The 19,741-nt window shown below is 41.0% G+C and overlaps 1 protein-coding gene across 1 annotated transcript in view; it reads left to right on the forward strand.

Moving 5' to 3' along the window:
- The window catches only part of HMCN1 (hemicentin 1), a 172,970-nt gene that overhangs the window by 38,156 nt on the left and 115,073 nt on the right, over positions 1 to 19,741 (forward strand). Inside the window, exons 5-10 of the mRNA XM_023931592.2 lie at positions 8,625 to 8,796; positions 9,934 to 10,040; positions 13,091 to 13,211; positions 13,696 to 13,959; positions 14,218 to 14,362; positions 17,914 to 18,035. Coding sequence (XP_023787360.2) covers positions 8,625 to 8,796; positions 9,934 to 10,040; positions 13,091 to 13,211; positions 13,696 to 13,959; positions 14,218 to 14,362; positions 17,914 to 18,035 — 931 coding nt within the window. The remainder of the gene's footprint in view (positions 1 to 8,624; positions 8,797 to 9,933; positions 10,041 to 13,090; positions 13,212 to 13,695; positions 13,960 to 14,217; positions 14,363 to 17,913; positions 18,036 to 19,741) is intronic.

Genomic DNA, 19,741 nt, shown 5'->3' on the forward strand with positions numbered 1-19,741 from the left:
ATGGCACATCTCTCCAGAACCTCCCCAACTTCTCTCTGCCTGTGCCAGAAGGCTTCCAGGAGAAGAGCCTTTAAAAAAAAAAAGGAGCAGTTCTGGGCTAGTATGTAGCCTAGTGGCTTTTCTGCTCAAAACAAGTGCACACATTTAGCTTTAAATGAGCATTTTGTTAGCAAGCAAAGGACTGCTACTTAGCATGCACAAAAATGTTCCCTACATAGGATAAATAGTGTGAACTCTCAGGTTTCCATTGTTCACAGAGCCATGGAAGTAACTTTTTAATTGAGGTTATCACTGCAATACTTTTGCCACCTCTGCTGCCCTCCTGGTAACTGTGGTTCCTGACCCACAGCCATGAATGACTATTTGCTTTGGGAACTTTGGTGGGTCTCAGACAGTAAAGAAACTTCAGAAGTGCATGAGAAAACAGTTAGGAGAGAGGTGAAATCACATGGTATTTATCTGGAGAGCTGTAATTGTTTATAAATTTTGTAAACATTTCCCTTTGAATTTCCAGTGTAGGCAATAACTAGCTGAGGTTTTTTAATGAAAATCTACCCTGGTTTGTTCCTTCTTCTTTCTGTCCTAAAATTTGGACAAGGATAAATATTGGAGATAAATTGCATTTTTCTACAGCTGTTGCCTAGAAAAATTGAAGTTCTCATTGAGAATGACAGAAGCTGTTGGCAGTGGTGCCAAAATTCCCATAAGATTTATCCTCCAAAAGTTAGGCTAAAATTTGGAAGAAAAGAATTTACCTGGTCTGTTCCCAGCCTGCATTTTGCTATTATATATAAAGGGTAAAACTTCTCTGTGACACTCCATGAAATCCCTTTATACAAAAGGGATCATCATGGAATGAGATGGTCTTTAAGTGCCCTTCCAACCCAACCAATTCTGCAGCTCTCTGCTACTCGCAGTGTGGAATGCTCTTTGCCCAGACTGGAGTTTCAGGGTAAAAGCTGTGGTTTTGTTTTCTTGTGCTTTTGGGAGGTAGAAGTGAGCAGATAAAGCCACGTGTAGGTGCTAGACAGTACCGTGTTCTGGAGTGGAGCTGGCATGAGCTGCTTTCCTGGCTGCTGCTTTCTGAACTTGGCACTTTCCTGTTTGTAAGAACACCAGCTTCTGTGTGAAACAACAGACTGTCTTGGAATTTTGAGTAAGGTTTTAAGCAGGGGGTTTCAGTAGCCGCTTTCACCCCCTTCCAGATTTCAGCTCTGCATTTCTTTTGATTGAGTAATCATAGAATTGTAAAGTTGTAAAATGTACTGGGTTGCAAGATATCTTGAAGATCATCTCATTCCACCCCCTGGAATGGGCAGGGACAACTTCCACTATCCCAGGGTGCTCCAAGCCCTGTCCAGCGTGGCCTTGGACACTGCCAGGGATCCAGGGGTAGCCACAGCTTCTCTGGGCACCCTGTGCCAGGGCCTCCCCACCTGCGCAGCAGCAGAGGGTGAAATCAGTAGGTGATATTTTTGCAGTGTTTTTGAGAGGGAGGGAAAAATGCAGCTTATGGCCACTGGAAAGAGATGCTTAACTAATGTAAGAGATTGCCTAAGGTGGAAAAAAAGCAAACCATAAATCACCTCCAGAAGTCTTCCACAATAACTGCTGAACAATTTATGTTAAAGCCAAACCCAAAAGACTGTGCAATTTTAGTGATTATTGACCTTACATAAATCTGTGTCTGGACAAAGTGACTGTGAAAATGAGTTGACCAAATTGCTGCCATTCCCAGTAAAACCTTCTCTGTGGTTTCAGTTCTGGGTCAGCATTGATTCCAAGAAGCACATTCACCAGTGGGTGGATGCAAACAAACAGGACATCTCAAAAAGATTTGATCAGCTGTTTATGGAATAGCCCTCAGGCAGGATCCAGCAGCAATCAAACAATCACACTTGTGCTCCTTTTTCTCTGAGGAGTTGATGATGTGTAAAGAATGCAGTTTATAAATGCTGAAGCACACTCACCATTGTGGGCCCAGAGACAGCCAATGCTGGATTGGGGATTAGGGAATAGCTACAAAGTCCCTGCTGAGTACCCTGCCAAACAACAACTTGTTTTGTTAAACCATTTTGATTATTCTACCCCCAAAAAACCCAAACAAAGCTATTTTTAGTATATGAAATTTCAAACCATTCCTCTTGTTCTTGCCCTTTGAGCATTAAGTGCAGAGTGAAGCAATATTCTAGGATAGATACAAGGAAACACAGCAAAACAATACTTGATACACATCCAATGCTTGTGTACTGAGAAGACTGTGAAAACTTAGTGCTTTTTTTTTACTTCTGAAAAAACATGTTCTGATTTCAAATCCTACAATTAACTTGGTTGAAATTAATGGTGATTGACAGAGTTGTGTTGGGTTCAGTCCAGCAAAACATGAAATACATATGTATCTCCACTTGTCTGCTGAAGGTAGATCATCTAAGAGTCTGGGATGAAGGTCCTATTTTTACAAACTCACTCTGATTTCTGTGCAGTAGATAAATGAGAATATTTATCTAGTCATAGTATCAAGGCCCCATCCCTGGAATATTCAAGGCCCATGTTGGGGCTCTGGACAACCTGGACTATTTGAATGCGTCCCTGCCTATGGCAGGGGAGTTAGACAAGATGAGCTTTAGTGTCCTTTTCATCACAAACCATTATAGGATCATAATATTCTAAAACGTTGTCCCCAGTGTCTTGGAAAGTCTTTATCAAAGTGCTTTATGAAAACATTGAAGTCCTGGCTTTGAAAAGTATTTCTTTAGGGTGAGATTTCTCTGGTTGCTTTTGTAGACTCAGGGCTTAATTTGCAATAATTGCTCAAAATTTAAATGAATTGCAGAATATCCCGAGCTGGAGGGGGGATCCTGGGAGTCTGCAAGGATTGAGTCCAACCCCTGGCCCTGCAAAGACACCCCAAAAGTCCCAGCCTCTGCATCCCTAAGCAGGGAAGCATTGTCCAAACAGGCCTGGAGTTCTGGCAGCCTTGGGACCATACCCATTCCCTAGAGAGTCTGGTCAGTGCCCACCACCCCTTGGGGGAAGAACCTTTTCTTGATCTCCAGCCTTACTCTCCCCGGCCCAGCTGCAGCCATTCCCTTAGGTTCTGTTATCATGACATTAAGAATATGCATCAAGCATGGGTTAAATTCCGTTAGGAACAGATTCTCTATTTTCATAACTGTGTCCAGTTTCCAAAAGGTACTAATTTTCACTTGAACAGAAGTTACATTACACCATACCTAATTATCCTTCTGTAAGGAAATTCCTGTAAATGGCTGTGGTGCCCAAAGATTTGTACTGATGCCAGAGGAGGTGTTGAGATGAACTGTGATGATCAGTAGAGGGTGACTATGGTGCTGTGGAAGATAGTGGAGACTTTATTCATTGCCAGTTCAGGTCATGTCTCCAGGTCGTTTTGAGTGATTGTGGCAATAATGAGTCATTCCTGTGTCTGATAAACTGGCCTGATCAGAGAGCTGAGAGTTCACAAGAACAGACCTGGTGAGTGGTCTTTTTCCATTTCTTTTAGTGTTGAAGCACTTGATTTTTCTTATTTTTAACCTTTCTGTAAGGAGGGAAAAATTCCTGTACTTACACTGCCTAAAAATACATCTTTCTTCCTGATTTTTAAAATAAGTAGAAATGGATCTTCCATATAAAGAACATTGATGGGAAGAGAACTGAGAATGGCAGAAGGGCACAGCTTCAACTTTGATGGAAGAAGGGGGTGTTGTTGAGTGATTTGATAGGTGGATGAACCTACATGGGGAAAAAAAGAGAGTTTGGAATTGGATGAGAAGCCTGTGGATGAGATGAGATGGAGGGTAGACTGAAGACAAGACTGGTAACAGAACATTTAGAAGGGATGGTGCAAAAAGAGTTTTATTGGAGGGAAGGTGCTAAAGATCACAGGAAATGGAGTCTGGTGGTGCTCACTCAAGAGTGGTCTGCTGTAAACAGAGGTCCCTAAACCCACTGGAGTACATCCCATTTCTGCAGGCTCTTAATCCTCCCAGGGGGATGTCAACCCAAGGGTTACACCAACCAGCTTGGGTTGTTGTTACAGGTCCCTGCTGTGTATGACCAGTGTGTGTTTGGATGATACTGCAGAGGAAGCAATATGAAATCTTGTTTCACTCAGTTAACAGTGTAAAAGGCCCTTCTACTGCTTTTCAAGGATACAGTGCAGGTGACAAAGTCAAAAGTCCAAAATTACAACATAGAATGAAGGTTTCTTGTAAACCTCTGTTTCTTGCATTTTCTTCTCCCTAGATAGGCATTATTCATTTTCATAGAGAAAGGAGGAATGGGTTCATGGAAGAAGCAGCTGAATGCTTCTGTTTTGGAGATACATAATGTACTGTGAATGCCAAGCAAAGAAAGGAAAAACAAATAGTTACAGCTGGTCTTTCTCTGTTTTACATGGAATTTGGAGTCTCTGGGAAAAAAAAAAAAAATGATCATGTACCTAAGGTCTGTCATAAGGCAATTGCAGAAGAGCTTTTGAAAGACAGTTGAAAGCAGACAGGCTTAGTTCTTGTGGTTCCTAACTTTGAAGAGCTTTTGATCCAACACTAAAACCTTTTAGTCATGTGGTTTTCATACATGCTATATATATAATTCATGTTTTATTTTTACAGTATTATTTTCTCATGCACTGTCTTAGTTATATTTTTTATGTGCATTTAAAAACATTAATAGAATATTTTTCCTCTTTGGGTGTAAGTATGAACCTAAAATTACTTAAGCAATAAAACAGTTAACCTGAGATCCTGTTGCTTTGACTGCTTGAGAAATATTCTTGAGTTCCAGAATAAACAAATGGGAATAGAGACTATGCTCCACAGATTTTCCAGGTTTCAGTATGCATTCCAAGAAATGACCTGACAGCAGGGCAGGTTGCAAGAGCAAAATTTTTTGGTAAATGTTATAAATCATTGCTGTATTTGCCCTTCTCCCTCTAATAATACTCATCACGTTGCATTCTGGCAGAACAACAAAAGCTGCCGTTGTTTTGGGGGCTTTCTGTAAAGGTCCCAGAGGGGAAAAAAAAACTATTTCTATACCAGTGTTACAGCAGTATTGCAAACCTCTTTGGAATTACAGGGTTGGGAAATGGGTCTCCTAGAATTGCCTACTGAACTTACATAAGCAAGTTGCTGCCAGACTGCAGACAGCTGGGTTGTTCTGTTGCCTTCAATTTTCAGTTTTGATCTTGAGAAACTCTAAGAAACTGAAGTTCATATGGATTCATTGAGTTTTACAATCCATTTAAAAACTTACCTATAGAAGTGAGATCCTGGAATTAAATGGGAACTTTTCCATATACCTTATACAAAAAAGTGTCATGCTCATCTCACTGGGAGTAGAACACTAAAATTTCTTTGGAAGCATTTTTGGACCCAGCTGTGTAATATCCAAAGTAGAAATTAAATGAGTTGGATCTTTTTGAAGCCTTGTGATTCCTGTTCCAGGCTTGTCTAAAGCAAACTTGAGTTGCTCCCTAGCTGCTATCACCAGTGGTTGCACAAACCACAGTTCTCTCTTGGGCCACATTGCTGCAGGGCTTTGAGTAGCACAGGCAGTTTTACTGTGATTTTTGGGTATGTTGTTTTGCAAACATGCCCAAGCACCTAGCTTGTGCAGACACTTGGCGAGGAGACACCTGGTCAGTGCTGTTGCACCCTGTACTGGGAGCACTCAGCACAGCCCAGGTGGGACATTCCTAAGAGTAGAGGGAGAATCATTAATGAAAACCTGCCCTCACCATTTCTAATGTGTTTCCAATGATGACTTATTTACTTACTTCACTTATTCACTTATTTCATCTTTGCACAAAGGTTGTTGGGCATTTATACTGTAACAGATGAGAACAAGTATGCTTTTATAGGAGGCTGGAATCTAAAGTCATCAAACACAAAAACCTATGGCATATTTCTGTTTTTTAAATGATAAAGTAAGCAAGTAATGCACAATAAACCAGGGGAATGAGGTTCTTTTGCACAATGTGTTGAATTGAGTCCTAGGTTGAAGGACTTGCCCTGGAGATCCCCCAGGACTGAGGGGTAACACATTCAGGTTGGTTTATTATTGGTTTCCAAGTCTTGAACTGACATAATCAAAAGATGGCTCTCCTTTACAAGATGTTTCTCAATGCCACCATGGTCAACTGCAACTTAATATGACAGTTCAGTATTATTGTGAGTCACATTCATGTTACACAAAGCCAATATTACTTCAGTAGGATTTAAAAAATATGCTACAGCTTTGTTACATACAGAGGTGATGCAAAATCATATAGTTTGACAAACGAGGTGTGTTTCTGGGGAGGTTGGGTTGGTTGTGTTGGATTTCCCTTGGCTAATTGTCAAGCTCCCTCTCAGCCACTCACTCACCCCTTGCCGAGGAGGAGTGGGTTGAGGAAGCTTCTGGGTTGAGATTGTCATGGAGTTACTTTACCTTTAAGGGAGTTGGAGTTGCTGAGAACTGCCTGGAGTCTTTTCTCCTGACCAATTATCGGTCATTGCTGAGAATTGACAGCAGTTTAGGACATTGAAAAGTAGGATCAACTTGTGAACCCTACCTTAAAGTGTAAAAGCAGAGCTCTCTGGGCTCTCTTTGTTTTCTGGCTGTGGAGGGTGGCGGAGCTGCAGGCCTTCCATTCCCTGCCCAGGCCATGTGGCCGGGCGGGGATGGGGCCGGGCCTGCCCCGTCTCCCGGCCGGGAGATGGCGGGGCCTGGGGAAGGTTTTCCCCGGGCCGGGCCGAGCCGATCTCTGGCTCGGCTGCAGGTTTTGCTGTAGCTGAATTCACTAGAAACTGCCGAGTGAAGAAGGAGAGAGGCTCAGGACCTGCAGCAAGCGGAGACAGCCACACTCTCCAGAGCAGCCATGAGGAACCTTCCATCGCAGACGGCTCCAGCTCCTGTTCGGCAGGGATCACCGAACCACCTACAAAAGCCTGGGCAAGATTTTAACTCTTTCATTACCCAGATGAGACTTGCGGATTAATCTTTTTATCCAGAGAGAGAGAGAGAGAGATCAACATGAAAAGAGACTTTATAAACTACCAGTGACAGGAAAGAAAAGAAGCTTCAGAAGAGGTAGAGAATTAAGAAGATGCTTTAATTAAGCTGAAATATCTTTCTGTTAAAACTATAGAGATGGACAATGAAGTCCTGAAAAGAACTCCTTTAATTCATGATACAGTATCTAGAGAGGAATAAAGTGTTCAAAGTGTAAATTTGAGTAAAAAGTAGAGTAATTATGGTATAGTGAAGTGCTGGGAGATTTGAAGCCTTGAGAGGCAATGAGAAAACTGTTTTCTAGTGAAGCTTACAAAAACAGATGAAGAAGACTTTTTTGCCTTTGAATAACTTATCCTTAAAAATGCTATCTCTAGACTCATGGCCCATACACACTTCAGAGTGATGTGAAAATGGGAGGAGTGAACTCTAATAATAACAGCTCTGGGCAGCTAACATTAGGGCAATAGAAAATTATAACAAAAATAGTTTTCTTGTGAGAAACTCCATAAATTAACAGGTAGAAACTTCTGTTTCTCTACAAAGACTGGTGAAAAGACTGTAGCAAGAATTGGGACTGTTTTAACCATCAAAGTTCCAAAGTTTTTGTCTCTGTTGTCACGTGAACAAGGGAATAGTGGGTAGATAGGGGATGAATAGGTTTTTCTAGAAGTTTATTCTGGTGTTCTTATTATTGTAGTTTGTCAATAAACTTTTTTTTTTTTTCCCCTTTTAAGTTGTATGCCTGTTTTTCTCTTGTTCTAATCCATGTCTCACAGCAAGAAATAAGTAATTTTCTTAGTTATTGGTTTAAAACCACGACAGAGATAAAGACAGGGAAATCACCAGTTGTTGTTGAGGGCAAGACAAAGTTGACTTAAGGAAAATTAATTTGTTGCCAATTAAAAGAGATACGAAATTATTTCTTCAGATGGTGGGAAGCAAAGATAGGTAGGAACACCTTTGATTCCACTTGCCTGACTCCTCCCCCAATTCATTCTTCCTTCCCCAGTGCCACCAGGAAAGGGGTGTGGTTAGTACACATAGATTTCTCTTAGCTCCTTTTCCTCCTCACACCCTTCCTCTCCTTCACTGTGGACTCTCCCATGGGCTGCTTTCCCTGGTGTGGGAGCCTCTGTGCCCTGCAGAAACATACCTTCCAAAGGCGTGTTCCCCTCCAGTCCCATCTCTGTGCTGTGCCTAACAGAAATTTGTATTACATGTTTTAAGGGAATAAAACCTTGGAAAAGTCCATAGATAGAAATTACTTAGTACATCTGGATGAGAATATTTTCCTTGTTTCTTCATGCAATTAATAGTTGATGACCAGAAATATCCACAGGTTTTTATCCCTAATTTCTTTTAAAATTTACCTGTGGTTGTCCAGAGATGTATCCAGGTGTGCTTGTGTACTCCTTTAACACCATGATGCCCATGGCTTTGCTAGTATTTTCTAGTAAAGTTGCATTTCCTTTAAGTATTCACATTTTTAAAAATAAATCAATATGGAATCTCTACAAGACAGTAGAGACAAGCATTTCAGCAGAAAATATTTCAACAGCCAGTACTGCTGACAGTATAGTAACAACTGTTATTTTCTCTTCTAGGTGTTAAAATGGGTTGAAGAAGCAGTTCAAGCCTCCAAAGTGCATCTCTTGTCTACAGACCATCTGTCCATGGCTGTAAATACTTGGCAGATCCCTTTTGATCCCAGTCTGAAGGAAGTTACAGTGTCCTTGAGTGGTCCTTCACCAGCAATGGAAATTCATAATCCTTTAGGTGAAGTACTTTATATTTTACTTTGTAACAGTGAAAAAAGGGAAGGAAAAATCTCTTCTCATATTTTATTTTTTTCCCAATATTCCATGTTTTTTTTTCACTTGGAGGCAGCTGGAAAACTTCCTTATTCTGTCCATCTCACCTCCATCTTCTTTGTTACAGTTTGTCCTTGCATTCTGGATTGCTGAACATTTTGGCCTTTCATCTGTTTTTATATTCCCTGAACCATCATTTAAGGGTTGTACATGTTCATTGGGTTTTATGTGAGGAAAGTTCAACCATGGTCTGGCTTTTTTGAATTGCGAGAACATTCAGAACCGAACCTGTCTCCCCTGCCCATCTCCAGCTGAGCAGTGTGTGATGGGGAATGCAGTGACAGATTTGGAACTAATTTGTAATTGAAGCTATTTTGAACAAATCTGTTCTTTATTATTATGTTGATGCCTTAGGAACTTGGAACAACACTCCAGAAATAAATTCAGATCATATTTTGTATTCTCTGAATGACTTTTGCCTAAGGATATAGCTTGAGTAGCTTGGAAATATTTTATGCCCAGGATGGGTTCCCTGCAATGTTGTCTGGTCTGTCCTGCACTGTGGCATTCTTGTTTACAGGAAAGATATTTGCTCAGTATCAGTGTTCAAGCCATCACAACACAGTCCTGGGTGCAAATGTCAGGCTTTGCTGAAGCTGTCACCTCACATCTTTTTTGGCCTTTCTCATAGATTAACTCCGTGCATCTAAATCTATATAAACACAGTGTCTCACTAAAGGCATGTCTGTTATGTTTTGAAAATGGGCATTAGGACATCCCAGTCTCCACTTCCTCTTTCCCTTTAGTCCTGTGAAACAGCCAGATGAGTTTTAGGGCTGATGATTCTTCAGGGTCAGCTTTGAGGGAACAAAATCCCCCTCTAGAGAGCCAATTCCTGCACACAACCACCCACATATAAATGAACATTTTCAGTAATCTGTCAAAGAATTATAGGGAATTTTGACTGTTGTAAATGTCATTGACTGCTAAGTAGTGAGAAAGTCAATTATCAGAAATACATTGGTACAAAACAACAATATTGTATTTACTCTCTGCTTTTTTTAAGCAATATTGTATTTACTTCCTGTTTCTGTTTTTCCAGGCAAGCAGCTCAGTAAAGGATCAGGTCTGAATGAATTGCTAAATATCCACAACTCTGCAAAGGTAGTAAATGTCAAAGATCCAGAGCCTGGAACATGGACAGTTAAGGTAGTTATTGCAGAACACATGTAGATTGTTCTGTAGCATATTAAGGGGGTTGTGTAGGTTGTATAATGATTTCCTATGTTATTTATCACAGATACTCATAACTGAGTCTGTGTTACAGTAAATATCCTGTGATCTTGTATTTAATATTGTTGTATACCTCTTTATGTAGGTAAAGCTGCATGATCCGAGCTTTCCTAAATAGGTATGGAAACAATCCTACTGGTGTAGATCCTTTCTGACTGATCTATTCTATTGTAGCAGTGTAAATACTCCATAGTCATTTTTGGAGGGGAAGGCAGCCGGGTGAGGCACTTTATAGGCAGTGCTGAATGGATGCTGCTCTGCATTGTCCCTGCCCTAAGCACAGAGGTGCTTTGAAAAGGATCATTAATTCACACACAGCCCTGGGGGAAGCTGTTGATCCTGCTGCAGAACTGCAGCTACAAAAGCATGTTGAGCTCAGCAGCTCTGGGGAGAATTGTTTGAATGTCTGTCTAGGACTGGGGGCTTTTCAAATGAGGGATAGGGATTTTTTATATGGGCAGATAGTGATGTGACAAGAGGGGAAAAAAAACCCCAAACTGCTAGAGGGCAGGGCTGGATGGGTTGTTGGGAAGGAATTGTTCCCTGTGAGGGTGGGGAGGCCTTGGCCACAGGGTGCCCAGAGAAGCTGTGTCTACCCCTCTGGGCCCTGGAAGTGTCTGAGGCTAGGCTGAATGAAGCTTGGAGCAACCTGGGCTAGTGGAAGGTGTCCCTGCCTATAGCAGGGGTTAGCACTGGGTGACCTTTTAAGGTCCCTTCCAATTCCATGATACTATGACCAAAAGTGCTGCAAATTCCAGTACAGAGACAACCTGGCGGGCTGTTAAAAATAAAAAGGTTTGGGTCCTGTTCGACATGGTAACATGAGCCACATTGGATCCTGAGACCTTTTCCTACAGTCAGGGCCTTAGGATTCCCTTCTGTCATTTGTTGGAGACTTCTAGGTTGAGGGATCAGTGCAGCAAATATCTAGTGCCCTGCAGCCCAGAGGGACAGTGCAGGAAATGCCCCGTGTGCTCTTGGCTGTGTGATGTGAGCTGAGCCACCGGTGTGTGCCAGCATCCACCCCAAGCACCGAGCGGGGAGGAGTGCATGCTTGGGGTGGGACACCTGCAGAGCCAACAGTCTTCTCTTGCCCAGGCTGCCACTGCTGGCATGCACTTCTGGCAGCAGGACAGCAGCCTTCTCAAGCCATCAGGCTGCTCCTGCAGGGAGGGCCTGGGAGTTTTTCTGGTGGTTGGGATTTGGGTGGATTTTGGGTTTTTTTCTAAGCTCAGCATAATGCTGTCTCCAACTCTATGGAGAGCATGGATAAAACATTCAAATTGCTGTATGTTGCATGAAAAAAGAAATGAAGAAAATCTCTTGAATATGTAGTTGAAATATTAATTTAAATTTTATGAGCAAGCCAGGTCATGCATTTCTTAGATACGTGTATTTTGGGTAATTTTTTGATGTTGTTTGCAAGACAGGAAAAGGTCTTTCACAAATATGTAATTGCTCCTTTGATTATCCTCATCCAACCTGGGAGAGGAAACCCTAATGTATAGTCTCTACAATCCATGTTCAACTACAAATAATGAGAAGAGGCCTAAAGATAATTGGAAAGTAGTTCTGTGTGATAAAACTAATTCCTGGTGTTTGCCTAAAGACCCCCCAGCTCCTAGACATGACAGTCAGAGATGTGTTTATTGTTATTAGGAAATGGTAAAATTTTATAAGGTTATTCTGGCCTTAAAACTCACAAATATCCAAAGGTCTCAGTAATTCAAAAAGAAAAATGATTTATATTTTTCTGTGTGTTTTCTCAGCTTTAGTCACTGGTTTGGTTTATTTACACAAAGATTTTTAAGACTTCAGACTTAAGCTTTACGAAAATTTTATTCACACCATAAACTCCTTATGCAGATTCACCAAGCTATAAAACAGAACTTTATCACTGAGTTTATCTAATGAAATTTTAACTGGTAATTAACACTCAATACCTTGAATTGTTTGGCACAATTAAATATTTCTTTATATTGTTAACAGCTGACTTATATAAAAAAGGTTTTAGTGGTGCTATTTCTGAGGTGAAAGGCTAGCTAAATAGAAGATGTTGCTTTGATCAGTTAGGCATTGATTTTTCATGGTGTCTAATGCCTGTCCCAAGGCTGTTACTTTTAAGAAACAACTGTTTAATTTGATACTCACATGCAGTGATGGTAGAGGGGTTACTCTGGAGTAACCTCTTCCAGAGAGCTTCAGGAATTTGAGAATGGATTGGGTAAAACTCCAGGGAAAGCTCACTGGAAGCTTCCAGACAGCTGAAGGTTGTAGAAGTAGATGAGGAGGATAAGCCTTGGGTTCCTACACCTTTGGCAAGTAGCAGCTGACCTTTCTTTCTCTGCATATTATCATAGGAAGTGACTTAGAATTACTTTGATTTGTCATCTTTAAGATGAAAGACTTGCATTAGAGCAGCTGTACTCTCCAGAGCATGAAGCTCAGGCTGTTCAAGGGTGATGGATGGGTGGAGGTTGTTTTTAGTTTTTTTTTTCTGGTTGAAGCAGAATGACAAGGTGAGGGTACAAGGGTAGAGACCACAGGGAACAGGTACCTATTCACCCTCTACTTTCCCCTTGGCTGGAGAAGAGATGGACCTTTAAAGCATAGGTATTTTTTTCTGGAGTTCTGATTAACACACCATTTTCTAGTAGCGTTTGTAATTGTCAGGTCTGAACTCCCAGACCACTCCCATTACAGGCATTGGCACATGACAAGGAGTTGTTGATTTGTTGATATGATTTACTTCCAAGACAAATTGTCTGTCTTTGCTGACACCACAGTTGTAGTGCCTGGATGTGAAAGCAAAGCTTTATTCAAGGTGCTTTTCCTTACAACTTAAGCCATGAGGCTCTTCTGTGTGCTGCTGTTAACTATGCTGGAGTCAGTCCCTGAGCTCAGGGGCTGGCTCACCCTCTGTGCAGTGCCTGCAGTACTGATTCCATGTGCTGGGTGTTTTTCAGACCTCGAGCAGTGGGAGGCACTCTGTGCGCATCACAGGGCTCAGCACCATCGACTTCCGAGCTGGCTTCTCCAGGAAGCCCACCTTAGACTTTAAAAAAACATCCAGCAGGCCAGTGCAAGGTTTGTTTCCACTTTAGTCCACATTAAATAACTTCAGGCCCCCAGAATTGAATAGAGCTCTATGATGAGCTTTGTGATAGCTCTGGGGATGCTGTGGGTTGGTTCCTGTGGGTGCTTTGTTATCTGTGTGACATAAATACAGATATTTTTAATGTTGCCTCAAAATTGCAGTGCTGTTTCTGTTATTTCTGGAGCTTCAGAAAAAGGCCTTGGCCCAGGTGCATGGTGACAAATTAATAAAGAAGCTTCTATTTTAGAAGCACCTGTTTAAATCAGTAATTTAAACTCTCCCCAGTTGGGTCTCCTCACAGCTAATAAGCAGAGCTCAGCTCAGTACAATTTGGCCTTTCCCTACTCAGTGGGTGAGGGCTGGAGCTGAATGCTGCATTCATGGGGTAGTGAGCTATGCAGATGGAATATAATCTTTCATGTTTAGTTATCTGTTTTCTTTAGCACTTAAAATAGTGTGTTTCTGTTTTTCTAGGGATTCCTACCTTCATGCTGCTGAATACCACGGGGATCCTGCCTCCAGCTAGAGTAGACCGACTGGAACTTCTGAGCATTACAGGGGAGCTCCTTAAGACCTTGCCTGTGAAATACTACCCTGACAGAAAGCCCTATGGACTATGGAATATTTCTGACTTCATTCCACCAGATGAAGCTTTTTTTGTTAAAATAATGGGCTATGACAAGGATGATTATCTTTTTCAGAGAGTTTCAAGTGTTTCATTTTCTAGTATTACTCCTGGTAAGAGACTTTAACTTGAATTGACTCCTCATCTGTCTCCTCTGAATCAGTTAAAATTGAGATCTCGTATGCTTTTATAACTTAAGCTTTTTATAACTTATGTGGTGATTCCTTCCAAATTTCTGTCTCTAGTTCATGATGGTCAATACTTACTAAGTGAAGCTTTATCAGAAATTGAGCTTCCTTTTAATAAAAGGAAAGGAGGGGATCTGTGTTAGTAGCTGATAATAGAATCTGGGGAATGTTTTCTTTCTTTAGATGCCCCCAAAGTTACAATGCCCATGAAGACTCCAGGGTATTATTCACAGCCAGGCTCTGTTCCTTGCCATGTTGAAAGCCTTATACCTTTTACTCAACATTTTACTAAAAATGGAGTAAAACTGGGAGTGGATCAGTTCTTCAAGTAAGTCGTGATTTTTTTCACAATGCTGCTTCATTTCCTATTTATAGCTTATGATTTCTGTTATTATTTACCGCTATGTGCTGTCTACATCCTGCTACTTCCAGTCTGTTATTTTTGGTGCTCTTCATCAGGAAGGCTGTATTTTATGAAGATATTGATAATATTTATATATATCGAGAGATATATCTATGTATGATTTATAGCAGAGGGTGTACATGCTGTACATGTGATGGGATTTATAAAGTTCTGGCCTAAATTCCCCTCAGATGTGTGCTCTGAAATTATGGTAAACTGGATCTAAAAGTCTAGAAGTCATATGGTTTTAATTTATATTTTAGAAAGTTATTCAAAATTGGTAACTAGCTTTGTTTATGAAACACATCCCTCACTCTGGCCTCAGTGATACTTAGATGACTGGACATACATGAATTTGTTTGATTTGTATTGCCTTTCATGGATGCCCTAGAAGTATGTCCTGACCTGCCCTAGAAAATTTCATCTTCAGAAAATCTCTCAAAATAGCAAAACTTATGTGGGATATCCAGAAGGCTCTTCAGATTTCTGTATAGAAAGAGAATCTCGTGCCCTTTCTCTGTAGGATGAGAGAATAATATTAATAAAAAGGTAAATTAGTTAAAATACTCATAAAGTGCCCCTTGTAATTCTGTTTGTAAAACCTAAAGGAAACTGTGCACTAGCAAGCACTGTCAGCAACCTCCTGTGCAGCCTGAAGCACCTCAGGAGTGGACTGAAGAGTAACTTCTGTATTCCCCAGCAGGTACAGCATACCCAAGTAAACACATCCTGCAGCTGCCTTGTGCACTGCTGGCAGTGGGAAATGCTGCAGCTTGGTGTGGTTTGGGTTTTAATGAGGTGCAACTGACACATAGTCAGCCCCAGCACAGCACATACTTGGGCCGCTGTGTAATATTTTCCATTCCTTAGGTATCAAACCCCATGCTTCTCCTTGTTCTTCACACACCTGGCACCACTAATTCAGCTGCATTTTTCTTTTTTCTGTTACAGAAGTGTCATTATGAATGAACACGTCATCCAATTTAATTTAACAAAACATATCTCGAGCCAAATATTGTTCACAGTTAAATAGGATCTACTTCAGCTTGGGTTTTTTGCCTCTTGTAGTGAAGTTCCAGGCAGGGTTTGTCCAGCTTAGTAGTTCAGTGCACGTTTGAACTCCAGTATTCCTCTGCACTGAATAAGGTTTGTTTTGGTATCCAGATGTCTTTACTCAACTATTTATTTCAAAACCTAAATGGTTTACAAATTGAATATCATATTTCTGTTTTGACAGTTGTCTATGTGAAGATACCCTTAGAATAACTACAAGTTCAGGGTTCATGAAGAGAACAGACTTTGAAATTCAAATACATTTTTACTTTGGTTCCAGAGGTACTACTGTCAGATGCAATAATAATTCCTAATTTTAAATAAGTACCATATGTTAGGAAGAAAAAACTTGTAAAATTGTAACAGCTTTGTCTTTTTACATTTCTGCATCCTATGGTAGTGTAGTAAGAAAACTGGATTTTGCAGTGCATTTTTGAGCAGCCTGATATAGGAGGTCAAGAGCAATAGCTGAGCACCTCATGTCAGTGGAAACTGAGCATGAAAGTGTCTTTACAATCCATTCTGTATTATAAACAGCAGATCCCACTAATCCTGCAGAGTTTAGAATCAGCAAAAATAAGACATTAAATTCTGATGAGAGGCAATTCATGTAGTTGATCAAAACAACAATCATGATAATTAAAAAGTTCACTCATAATCAACTGATCTTTGTGGTTGCTATTCAAATCTAGTAAACCATGCAGAATATGTCTCTCCAGACCATGTGCTAGGTAGTGAAATGATAGGTTTCATTTCTCCCTGTGAGCCACAGCCTTTGTCTGGTGAGTTCCCAGCTGGGTTTGCAGCAGCATGGAGGGGGGTGTCCAGGAGGTGAGGTGCAGTACAACTCAAGCACCACTGTGTTCTCTGCAGTGACTGAGAAACCAGAGTTTGAATGTTTGTAGTTCCCCAGCTGCCCAGATAAACAGCCTAATTATCAGATTGCATCTACAGTAAAATGAATTTGGTAGGTTATGGTGGTGCTGGAAGGTGCTGAGTTATCGCCTGACACATGCTGTGACTTGTGTGCAGTTACAGCTCTTCACCTAGTGCCCACGTGTGGAGCAGATGCCCTGACATGTTAGTCCTTGCTGCCAGTGTTGGCCTGATTTTTTTTTTAATTTTTTCTTTAATAGTCCACCACAGGTCTATGTTTTGCCAAGCTGTTCTACCCCCTGGGCACATTTTCCTTTGTGCTTCTGTTCTCAGGGCTTCCACAGTTGACATCTGGTGTGTAGCATGAGTAAGGAAGGAAGCGGAACACGATTGCCTAACCTCACTTTTAACACACTTTCCATGAAATAGAGGAGTTTCTCACTCGTTATTTGGAAGAAACACCACCTTATTCTTTAGTGCTGGCAGTTGCTGCCATGTCCATGTGCCAGCATTGCACTGGGAAATGTCTGAGATTTGAAGTATGATACATTAGGTTCTCTAGAATAAATATAAAGTAAGAGGGAACAAATAGAAAGCCATTTAAGGTCACTGTACACTGTTTTCATTTGTGGCGTAATTGGATTGTCTGTCCCATGGTGCTACAGCATTAAACCTCCATGCGTATTCCAAGTCTCTTATTCCTTCTGTATCCTTTAAGGGCTAATAAATCAATCTATTCAGACTAACAAAGGGGTTATTAAAGTAGTGTTTTCCTGTAATGTGGCAATGACTTGCCAAAGCTCTCCCAGATATTTTAGTGCTTATCAGTTTTGTTTATCTGCCATAGCAACAGGCTATGGGGAGCACTGGGACACTGCAGAACCACTGGTTTGCTCATTTATGTCATCCTCCATGTGTCTGTAGCACCAGGAGTTCATGAAATGTGGTTTTGAGTTACGAGAAACTGAGAATGTTTGTTTTGAAGCACATGTAAGCAGCCTATGTAGCTACAATTTTACTCCCTTCTTGCTTTCACATTGTGTGTGATACCAACATGGTGTTAATGTCCAGCAGCCTTGGCTTTGCAGGGATCTAGGGAAAACCTGCAGTGGTTCTCTGGATTCATGCACCTTTGAGTTTGGGAAGCTCAGGTGGGAGGATGAGACCTTGTTGGATTTGCTGGTAAAGAGGGGTGGGGTTGGTACCATCAACTGGCTCTGCACGGAAACTCTGTGGCTTCAAGGAATCTGTCTTCTCAGGTGGTAAATAGAACAGCGCACAAGCAGCTGAGGGAACGACAACAGATACACTGCCTTTGGTATTGTGTGACAATTGCTGACTTGTTAAAGGTTTATTTTTTGATGTGCAAGTGGGATGTTCTGCAAAATCTTATGAGACAGTATCATCTGTAAAGTGATACCCAATTTGATTCATCAGAGGGTCCATCTTGCCTCTTAATGATTGAGAAACTCTCCTGTTGTCTGCAAGCCAAGCTGATGTAACTCTTGTTTCTTTGAGGAATTCATGAGTGCCCTTTTCTCCTGCAGAGAATCATCCAGCATGAGCTGGGACATTGCCCAGGTGTCCGTGTCCGACGAGGGCTTTTATGAGTGCTTGGCCACCAGCACTGCGGGAATGGGACGTGCGCAGACATTCCTCGATGTGTCAGGTGTGTCCCAGCCACCCTTCTGGGTTGAATTTTTTGGGCTCAAACACTTAAGAAAAGCACATGGGGGTGATAAAATACATTCTCAGTTTTAAGTGTATTTTTAATTTCTGTGTTTTTTCCTTACCCATGTCTATAAGTGAGCTGAGGTTTATTCAACAAACCTGTTTTAAATATCAAAGTTGGTTTGGTTTTAGTTCCTGCTATCATTTGGATTTGCAGAATAGATCTGACCTAGAGAATCCAAAACTTTTAAATCTCAGATTTCAATTGTTTTAATTTTTATTTCACTTTGTAGCAGTTATATGTTGGCTTGATTGTATGTATGTGTTATCTGATAGACAAGGACGTATGAAGGTTGTGTTCAAATTTCTGCTTTCTTGCAGTACAAAATTCAGTAAATTGTTGGAAATCTCATCTATTACCTTGAATTTCTTAAAACTAGTAATAAAAATGAGGAAGTAAAAATAGGGCTAATCACAAAGATAATTTTGAATAAACAGTAGGCTTATTTCTGTCTGTGAGTGGATGGATGAGACCCCTGCCCATACTATAGCACATTTTGTCACTTAATTTTTCACAGTTGCAATGCAGCCAGAGTGAGAAGGAAAAATAATTTCTGGTTTGTAGCAAAGATCTGTATACATCTGTATATATCTATATAGCCTTGTGTTGGTGTTGATCAGATACGAGTCTTGGAGCAAGTGAAAGCTGTTGCTGGTGAGCTTGAGAAACACTGGAGCAATAATTTTCTGTGACAGGGAGGAATGGGAGAACTCAGAACAACATTTTCAACTCAGGGTTTCATTTAATGGCTTGAAATTAAAGTTGTCTTGCCTCTTATCTCCTGCAGTAGCTATTCCAGGTAAATTAACCTGGATTATGAGTTACAGAATCACAAAACGATTCAGGCTGGAGGGACCTTTGGAAGTTATCTAGTCCCATTCACTGTTCAAACAAAATTAGCTTCCAAGCTTGATGATGTTTTCAAGGAACTTATCGAGTCAGTCTTTGAATGTCCCCAAGGGTGGAGATTTCACAAGTTCATGGTCAGCCTTCAGTGCTTAACTGCCCCCACTAGGAAAATATTTTGTATGTCTGGTCTGAATTTCTTCTGCTGCATGTCATGAACAAAGTATGAACAAAGACTCTCTTTTGTTTTCCTCTCCTGTGCCCTGAGAATACTCTAATTGTGTATTCCCTAAAACAACCCTCTCAGTAGCTGAAGAGTGTGGCTCCATAATCCTTCACCTTCCCTTTTCCAGGCAAAGATGTTCCTTTCATTGTACTATGAGCAAATTCAAAGAAACCAGTGTGATAGCATTGATTTTGTGCAAGGCAAAATATGTCGAGAAATAGCCCTCTTGGACCAAGGGATGAATTTGAGGAGAGGAACATCAATTTTATTCACACGAAGTAGTGAGTAGAATGTAACAGTAACATCGGTGCTTACCCAGGTCCTGGTTCTAGAGCACTAGTTTATATTTTGGCCACAAAAATCCTTCAAACAGAAGGGATATTCCCAGATGCTTATTTCAAACTACGGCTTGGAGAGCAAACAACTGTGGGCATAAAGATTCTAAGTCTGGAAGCTGCAACCATTCTCCTCATCAAAGAGAGACGTGAATGAGAATCCTGACCTTTTTCTTGTGATGTTGATAGCACTTGAAAGCCAACACTAATAAGGGGAAAAATCCCATATCCCCTCA

Source organism: Cyanistes caeruleus, chromosome 9, assembly GCF_971803275.1.
Source record: "Cyanistes caeruleus chromosome 9, bCyaCae1.hap1.1, whole genome shotgun sequence".
In the NCBI taxonomy this organism is placed as follows: Eukaryota; Metazoa; Chordata; class Aves; order Passeriformes; family Paridae; genus Cyanistes; species Cyanistes caeruleus.